The sequence below is a fragment of the Anneissia japonica genome, unplaced genomic scaffold, assembly GCF_011630105.1.
Source record: "Anneissia japonica isolate Jap-2015-1 unplaced genomic scaffold, ASM1163010v1 scaffold32248_len650992_cov182, whole genome shotgun sequence".
NCBI lineage: Eukaryota > Metazoa > Echinodermata > Crinoidea > Comatulida > Comatulidae > Anneissia > Anneissia japonica.
The window spans coordinates 502,434-512,480 of NW_022699059.1; the positions used below are offsets into that span (position 1 = coordinate 502,434).

Consider the following 10,047-nt stretch of genomic DNA (forward strand, 5'->3'; position numbering starts at 1 on the left):
ATGTATATATATGTATATATATATATGTATATATATATTATACACAACAACAACAACAACAACAACAAAAACGGAATGATTAACAACATATATCAATATGTGGGTTTTTATATTTTCTAATTTTTATATTCCTTTTTGGTCCAAAAATATGATAACAGTTTCAAACAAGGACCATAATATGTTGTTTACTGTGTTATAAATCGTAGACTGAATGTTGATTGGTGGCCAACTAAAGATCTTCGTGACTAACAAATCATAGTGAATAATGTCAATTAAGCCTACTCTCGTGGAATTTTACTTTACCCACGCGAGCGCAAATTATTGAGTAAATACCTATCGTGTGGTTTGTAATGATTGAAGTGTTTGTTTCGCTTTTCTTTACTACTCTACGGTTTGGTCACGTGATTACTTGGGACAGCATCGCTTGTGAATCAAAGTTCATGTATCGAGGTTAACTCAACTAAATTATAGTAATTAAAGATGTTTTCCGACTAATTTTGATATGCATATCAACACCACATTTTGAGTCGCATAGAAAACAATATACGAAGAGATAGCATCGGCATGCCTACGTCAAAGAAATTAACTCTATAGTGAGTAAATATTTATAATTAACTAAATTGCCAAATAGCCGATCTGTCATCACCTTCTGATCATTGTCCACTAGCGTTTTTTCTGGGGGGTTTTGATACCATAGGTAGGCCTATTCTTGAAAAGCCACAAGTCATCATCATCCGGGTGGTTCTTAGTCACTCCCTATCTGGTGCTGTCTCATCAGCCTAACGAGCTGCTATCGAATAAAACGTCCAATTAATTAAAAGCATGCAATCTATAAATGAATTGATACCTAGTCATCTCGTGGGGATCCAACCTGTCAATAAGACTTCGTATTTGTTGTGAAAAAAGCTTTGAGAAACGTGTCTAATAAATCACCGGAGGAGTATCCAGCAATCATCACCGAAAACCTAAACGCTTTAATTATCAACAATTAGACGAACACAGTGGAAATGTGACAATAATAATTGCTTATTAATGCGTATTACCATGGCCTAGGCCATGATGTATTGCCAAACCATCGATAATGTGTGCAAATACCGGGCTAATAGGATACCTGAGCGGGTATAAATCGAAGAAAGTTCTCCAATTATGATTCCATTTTTAGAGACTCGCTCATTCTGCCCACAGAGCTCCTGAAAGATAAGCGATCGCCTACAATGTTTAAAGTGTCTAAATTTTAACTTCTTCCATGTAATATTATAGACGCGTGGCGACGCGTGGTGTTCTAGTCGAGACCTATCTTTTGAGAAATCAAATTGCAGGCCAAGATATAAAGGCAGAATTGTGCTAGGAAGTGGTAACCTGTTTACGTTGATTATATCACATCAGTTGTTTGCAGAGTGGAAATAATTATTTCGTTCAAGCTCTACGCCTAATATAGTTTAACACACCACAAACGACTTCTTACAACTTAAGTTTGCAACGAGGTTAGTGCTCAAAATACGTACTGATAATTCTGTGTTCCCTTTCTGCAAACTTTAACAAATTAAAGAGCTAAGTTTTTTTTTGCAAATTTTACAAGCTGAGGTGGACATATATTACCAGGTTATTACTGCAGACAATGTGGATGTGTTAGATTAGCCAAATTGATTATACCTACTGCAACAGGGCTACAAGTATAGGTTTACAAGTTTTCTACTTTCAACAAGTGTTAGATTGCAAATTACCAGATGTTAAAGGCATCCTCGAAACGAATTATTCTTGTTTTTAATTTATAAACTTCTAATTAAACATTGTTAACCATTTTTATCGAAACAAGTTTTCCGTTTTTTGCTGAACATTATGACTGATTATGGTAGGAAACGTTCGTTTTTCATCCGGGACATTCTTGGACCCTCGTATGATCACGGGACCACCATCGTACCTGTCGTCACCGATACACCAAAATCGTTCCCGTTTTCGTCAGACTCAATATTGTCTGAGATACATGGTAAGCGACGTTCTATTAATAAATTGTGTATTGTTTGTTTGCAGTCATGTCTAAATCTGCGGTTTCGGTGAATACCGAACTGATTGTTTTTCTTTTGTTATTTATGTGATAAATACACATTCGGTATAAGGTCAAACATTAGATTTTGTTTTAACCTATAATTATTAGGCCTATTATTCTAAGCGTAGACAAACACAATGATGTATTAATAATAATAATAATAATAATAATAATAATAATAATAATAATAATATTAATAGTAATAAATTAATAACTGTACATCTGTAATGCAATACGGTAGTACTATATTCAAAAGTGTCAAAATTTAACCCTCAGAAAACCTCAAAGATCTACCGTAGTTAAAAAAATAGGGTAAAAAAAACTGTATAAATTACTAGGAACGAATGACAATAATAAATTCATAATTCATAAATTATTTTTTCTCAAAATACATGGTAGCTAACAAAGGAGTCTTCCATGTACATTTGTCAGCTACCATACAAATTCACTTAATCTAAAGTATATAAAGACAACAGCAATTATGCTCAATGAAATACTATAACCCCGATGCGGATATTTTTTTGTTTTCGCATGGTGTGTTCTTATAACGACTCATAACGTTGACATCTCAAGTCAAATCAATTATATTATTGCCTTTAAAATTAAACTCCATTTCAATGTAAAGCTTTAATTGTGGTTGATAATATTTTTCTTTTCCCAATTTGGGTTCGAACCCGAGACCTTCCGATTACTTTCAGATACACTTCCAACTAACCCAGGCCGCTGAGATCGGGGCATTTTCGGTGCCCGGGCCCATTGGTTGGGGCATTTGGGGCCGCATAGGGCCCAGTGGGATCGAAGGGTAGATCCCTGGTTACCCCTTCCCTATATCTATGACCTTTTAACGGATTAGAGGACTAATTTAATGGATTATAGAGTGCCTAATTCCACCAGGTCATAAAAAATGAAGTATAGAAGCATGAAAAGTAAAAGCTATCCTTCCTTTTATTCAAACGTTCTGAAAGGATTTATAACTTAGGTATCATAGTTTACAGTGGCGGATTCAGGAACTTGAAATAGAGGGGGGCCCAGACATTCACAGATAGACGGTCTATGTACCTCAGCCCCACCATAATCGGGGCTGAGGTTAGAAAATGTATGATTCTCTGTACGGCCGGAAATGGCACTCTTAGACTTAAATTTGAGTAGAATTTTCCTTTTTTCTCAATTTTTGTTAAATTTTAACAAATTTAGGGGGTAGGGGCCTGGTCGCCTCTAAATCCGCCAATAGTATAATATAATTATTTAGTATTTATTTGACAATCGAATCTCTATCAGGTCCATTCGTATTTTCTAATTTGTATGTATGACGATGTCCAGGAGGGTCAAAAACTTTCATAATTATTATTTATGAAAGTTGTTACTATTATTGTAAACATAAACTCTAAAGCAGTAGAAGTCATGAAAATATGCATGAAAAAGAATTAGAAACGATTAATTACCAGCTTTCATCGATGAACGGTCGGCTTTATTCACCATTCTCGTGGGAAAAACACATGAATGATACTGATGAATAAATACGTTTAATAATTTTTATTTATTTATCCTATTTTATTATTTTTTTCACTTAGTTTTCCCAGGTCCCTGCCCCTTTTCATTGTACCCGTCTTCAAAAAAGTCCCAGGATCGTTTTGTTTATTGTACTTGTTTTTGTCCCCTTTATTTCTCTTCCTTTCCTTGATTCTCTTCATTTGTTGTTTGATCTTCAGTTTATGTACAAATGTATGAATTCCGTTTTGACTGTGATTTAATGTCTGAGATCTCTTTAATTTCCATGTATGTTAGTTGCCGTACCCATCATTGTAAATGTAATCTGTTATATGTCCCGTATAGTCAACGTTCCAAAATGGTTTTGTTTCTCGTATTAATCGACTGTTTAAAATTATTGTGTTGAAAAAGTTAATTTCTATTGACATTTTTTTGTTGGTTTTAAATGTGATTTTTTTAGTAATATTTTAAAGATTGTTTGAAGTTTCTATTCTCTTTGTATTTTAGCGTTTTAGATCCATTCTGTAAGTGGCTTAAATGTGATTGTAAATAAATAAAAAAATAAATAAAATACTGGAACAGAATTATTATCATTCAGTGGTGGCGCCAGAGGGGGGGGGGTAGGCTGAGGGGTCTATAGCCCTCTCGTCGGGAAGCCTAGCCCCCCTCCCCCACCCCTGGTCGGGGAAGACGAGTACATTCCGTCAGGGAATAAAAAAAATAAAAAAATATTTTTACATGTCTGTTCGTTTAGCAACCATATCGCCTTCATTGACCTATTTGTGTATTGTTTGTGTTAACTTTTCATTACAATAATATAAAAAAAACCAAAAACAATAATAATGAATAATAATAATAATAATAACATAAATTCACGTGCCGTTTTATTCCGTTTTATTGTAAGTTATCAGACTACCGTATATATTACTTTTCACGTTGAATTAAGCCCATGGAACAAGATATTCTTCTTTCACAATGAATTAAGTACGTTGGAACGTAAGTCAACAGAACAGTGTCATTTTTTAAAATGTCAGTGCATATTAATGTTATGTATTGAAATGTTTTGGAAATTATTTTCGATATTAAAAAACATAGGCCTACATGAAGTCATATTACGGTAGCTTGAAGCCTATGTAGCTTCCAGGAGGATTCGCCCTGGACCCCCTCCGGTGGCCCCTAGGCGGCTGCTCCTCCCCCGCCCAGCCAAGTGAGGCTCTCGTCGCTCACCTAGCCCCCCCCCCATCGGGGCCTTTAGCTTCCCTGTCAGTCAGATCCTGGCGCCATCACTGTTATCAATACTGTATTCTTTTGCATAGACCCTTAAAATTAGCTGGTAATCAACTTAAAGAATTTTATAAAAAAAGTATATAAATCAATGATAACTATTTCTATATTTTTTTCAATCTGTTTCAGGTCGAAACTTAACTTGACTATTTTAAATTTTTTTAAAAAGTTTTAATTGAATTAGGCCTATGTATTGTCCTATTTTTTGCAGCCTTGTATCTTTAACGGATATATTGTTTACGTGTCATTGTCTTACATATTTACTGTACTGCATGAAACATACGGTACCTTTATATTCCGGGACAGAGAACGGCTGATTTATCCTGTTATTTATTGGGCCAATAATTCACGGTATTAAAATAACCTTAGGTTATGTAATTATTAGATGTATAATAATATTAATAATTAGGGTAATTATCTTACAAGTTTACGCTGAGCCTATTCGACACCAAACATGTTTAACCGCGTTATATTATTACCAAATTTCCTCAATGCACGGAAAATGTTCTTTCATCGACACAACTAACATAAAAAAACGTCGATTTTAGCTTGAAAAAAATATACTAATGTGCTATATCTGGTGCACAAACATGATGTAAAATGCGTAGACCTAGACTTAGGTCCCCTGTATGTAGGTCTAGTTGAATATTCGCGTTTCTATAATATGTGTTAGGATTTGTCATTTTAAACAAAATCCGATAGCTAAGGAGGCCTATGATATAATTCCATGAACCTACACAATCAGACGTTGATACCAGTTCAGTAACCAGTAGTTTTGTGAAGTAACGATGCTACGTCCTGCGTTCACGTGTATCACAAATTGTGTTACGTGTTTCAGCAAACGCGTGTAGTGAACTCAGTGCGTTATCGAGTAATCAGTCTTTCATTCTAGAGTGGAATCGCCGACAGCGTTGGCCAATTTAAACCGACACCAAACTGACGATGATATTAGATGACAAAAGCAAACTAAGTAACACGATGTAGCTGAAAGTTAATTGAGTTTCAGGAAAGCCTAGGATACTATAGATTTACCAAGCAAACAATCGGCGGACAAAATTCGTTTACACTGCATCATAGATCCAACTTTTCCCCGACAAGGTATCTAAACAGTTTCGCGAAGGCCTTTTAAAAGTATGCGTTAATCTACTTCAGGCTATTAATATCAACTAATATACATGGTGAAATCCATCTATGCCGACGATATCGTGTTTGCACTATCGATGGAAGATCATCTAAAAGTGGTTTTAAATGCGTCGAGTGTGCTTCAACACATGTATCATTAAATGATTAAAATCATATAAACGTGGTCACGTTATTTTGCTTCGGATTCACCGACAGCGCAACGTCAAAGATTGTATCTGTTACAAACTGTAAGAGCAATAACAGCACTCAGGTGATTTATTACTTATCTACAAGTTTCGTTACCCGTTCACACAATGAACTTTTAGTCTACATGTCACAGCCATCTAAAGAAATTCACTGTGTGAACAAACGTTCAAGTAAATGGAATAGGGAAAGGGGTGTGTGCGATGGGAACAAGCTGGGGTTGAATGAGATGACATGAGAAGATATTCAACTCGTGAGTGCGCTCAGCAACATCTCATTGTGTGTGTATAATACACACACAATGAGATGTGTTTGGTGGGGTGGGGGAACATAAAGTTGTATTTATAGGACTTGGGCATACCCCTGGCTATTAGGCAACACGTTATGACTGCTCAGTTGTTAATTTGATTGGTTAACTTACAACTTATCAACTTATAGGCCTACTAATGTACGTTTACTGAGATGATACTGTATAAGTAGAGATTGCATTCGATTCGAACTTAAATATTGTTTTTGACTACAGTATAATGTTACCTTAAATGATTGGATAGATGTATAACGGTAGTTTGCAATGATAATCGTAGCAGTCCTCAAATTAATTATTCAATGTTGATTTTACCATTCTTAGCCAAAGCCGTGGAAAACACATTAAAATTCTTCCGTCCAAGAATCCTCACACTTGATTTCAACCGAAACTTCTCGTTCTCACCTCCGAAGCCGGAGACCCCGTGTGACGATCACAAGTCAGAAGCTCCTTTGCCAGCCACCCTGCCAATAAAGCCAAAGAGACCTAGGAGGCGCCGCACAACCTTCACACAGTCTCAGCTAGCTGTTCTAGAGAAGAAGTTTCGCTGTCAGAAATACCTGAGCGTGGTGGATAGGGGTGAGTTGGCGAACAACCTCAACTTGAATGAGACCCAGGTGAAGACTTGGTACCAAAACAGAAGGTAGGCCTACACTATGTTATTCACGTAAAAAGTGCTGGTGGAATTAGATTTTTTTAGCAAGCCCTGACTATCAACATAAGATTTTTCATAGCCAATACCATAAACAATGATGATAAATATAATGCTGCTAACATCTGAGAATGTCAATTAAATCTCAAAACATAGGGCCTAACAAATTATATAGGCTATTATCATTTTTATAATATCGCTAATGGAAGTGTTTCTCCATACCAAAGTTAGTAACAAAGAACGGCTACATTGAACACGTATTCCAGACTTACCGGTAATAAATAAAAAGCACGGTAAAAGTAAAATCTGACATGTTCTTATGAATAACCAGTTCAAATTGATTAATTATTCATTCACTTTTACCTTCCAAAATACGAATACAAGATATAAATTATGCAAATACACATGCAACAGAAGGTTAAAAAAGAAGATTTCTTTTTTAAAAAAGAAAAAAAAAAGCGATTGACAATTTCAAATACTACGGTACATTATTATTAGACCTATGATTATTATTAACATCATCATTCGGTATCATTGTTTCAATGAATGTCATTTAATTATTTATAATTGTCAATAATTAATGTTTCAGCACACCACGTAAATAGTTCTGCAAAGAAAATTTGTTTTTAGTCGAGAGACTCGATGTTTCGATTCAGTTGCTTCATTCGTCATCAGGAGAATAATATCTTTACCAGTACCATATTTCTTCTTCATCATCTTTTGAATTAATATAATAATAATAATAATTATTATTATATATCAAATTTCTATTAGACCAATTATTGTTATTGCTATTTATTATCATTATTATTAATTATCATTATTGTTGTGCCGTTTTGCAGAACAAAATGGAAACGATTAACAGAACCAGGTGAAAGAATGGAACAACTTAGAAACCATTATTGCGATGAAGAAGGCTGTCCAGGTAGACTACGACGACATGTTGACGACCTTGTGAGGTTGACCCACCATGAGGCTAGCAATGACCCCTGCATATCACATAATGGGGCAAGCATTGACGCCAAAGTCGACATCTGCAATGAGTTATCGTCTAGGTTTACTTGTCACGATATTACGAGTACTGTCTAATTAGGCCTACTGAAAGCACGAAAAAGCCTATAATAGCTCTATTATAATTACTGGCGTACCGGTATACATTTATATGTGTATACATTCAGCCCGCCTTCCCCTTCTTTATCCGGTGCAAATAGACTCACCATTCAATAATCATACCTTTAAAGTCGACAGGCCTAAAGTGATGTATAAGAGATCAGTAGCGGATTCAAGGTAGGGGGAGAGAGAAGCCAGCCCCGGGCCCCCTCCCCACCCCTATTTTTTTTACCCAAAAAATATTGAGAAAAAAAGAAAATTATATTCAAATTTAAGTTGAGAGTGCCATTTCCGACCATCTAGAGGTGCCATAGTCATAATTTTTCTTACCTCAGCCCCAACCATGGTGGGGCTGACGTGGGTACAGCCTCCACTTGTGAAAGTTCCTCCCTGGGAAACTCTATTTCGAATTCCTGGATACGCCACTGCAAATGTGACTTGTAGCTTTGCGAACCTCAAAGATTTAAGCCACAGATTAAAAAGTATCCCTCAATCGTATTAACCGATTATAGGGTCTGTTTTCCAACGAAAGCCCACTGACCCAGTGGTTAGGGCGTCACAAAGACAGCAAAAGAGATCGAGTTCGAATCCCAGTTGGGGTGACGTATTTCCTACTCGCAGATTCTTATTCTTCATCGTTTATAATTTATATTTGTATATATGCATAGGCAGCAGAAGGTCTTGAGTACGAATCCTGATTGGGGCAATTTTGTTTTTCTTTCTGTTATCGAAATCGCAGATTTCTCTTCTTTAATGTTTAAATTTTATATATAATTACAGCTCAACCGCAAGACGGGAAATTATTTTGAGTAAAACAAATATTTGTAATTAAAGTCAGGTTTACTAAATAAAAACCAATGGATTTTTTTTCAAATGAAATTAATTAATGTACAGGACAACCTAATTAGGAAAGTAAGTTATTTAAACTTTTTACTCCATTTCGTATAGCATTTTTAATTTATAGTGTAATATTGGGTTCAATTCTGAACTGTTAGAAATAAAGTTTTGACAATGACGTAGTTATGATTTTTAATTTCACGGATCATTTTCTGTATTTATTTAGTAATATTTAATTGATTATAAGTACATTTGAATGAATAAATACAAAGATTGTGTACTAACTTTTTGAAAAATTAATTTTTAATTAATCATTCTCATCATTTTAATTATCATTGTAATCATCACCATCATCATCATCAGCATAATCATCATCATCACCATAATTATTATCATAGCAAAAATCATTATCATTGTCATTATCATTTTATAAGTATGTCAATCAATCAATCAATCAACCAACTAACTAACCAACCGACCGACCAACCAACTAACACACCAACCAACCAATGAATCAACCAACCAGCCAACAAACCCACCGACCGACCAAACAACAAACCAATCAACCATAAACAACCAACCAACCAACCAACCAGCCAACCAACCAAACTTTTAATCAATAAGTGAATGAATGAATGAATCAATCAATCAATCGATCAATCCATCGATATATCGATCAATAAATCATTCAATCAATCAATCAATCAGTCAGTCGGGCTCTCTGTCTCTCTATCGGGCAATATGTCTGTCTGTCGTGATGTCAGGCTGTAGTTCGGTCTGTCTTTCTTTCTATCAATCAATCAATCAATCAATCAATCAATCAATCAATCAATCAGTAGGCTAATGTTTGACTGGAAATACACTGCATTTAGGTGCGCATCTCAGTTCTGAGAGGAAAGTATTAATGGAGTGAGCCCTCTACAACATTCATGTCATATCGGATCACTTTAATCTGTAACTAATGCCAACAAATCCTTCAATGCAACAACGGTATTGTGA

At 35.3% G+C, this 10,047-nt stretch overlaps 1 protein-coding gene across 1 annotated transcript; it reads left to right on the forward strand.

The window, feature by feature from the left end:
- Window positions 1–1,058: 1,058 nt before the first annotated feature.
- LOC117102809 (barH-like 2 homeobox protein) lies at window positions 1,059–9,320 on the forward strand. Its single transcript, XM_033243227.1, has 3 exons — window positions 1,059–1,987; window positions 6,774–7,092; window positions 7,944–9,320. Exons 1-3 carry the CDS (start codon window positions 1,840–1,842, stop codon window positions 8,188–8,190), a joined length of 714 nt encoding a protein of 237 aa, XP_033099118.1. The 5' UTR covers window positions 1,059–1,839; the 3' UTR covers window positions 8,191–9,320.
- Window positions 9,321–10,047: the final 727 nt, after the last annotated feature.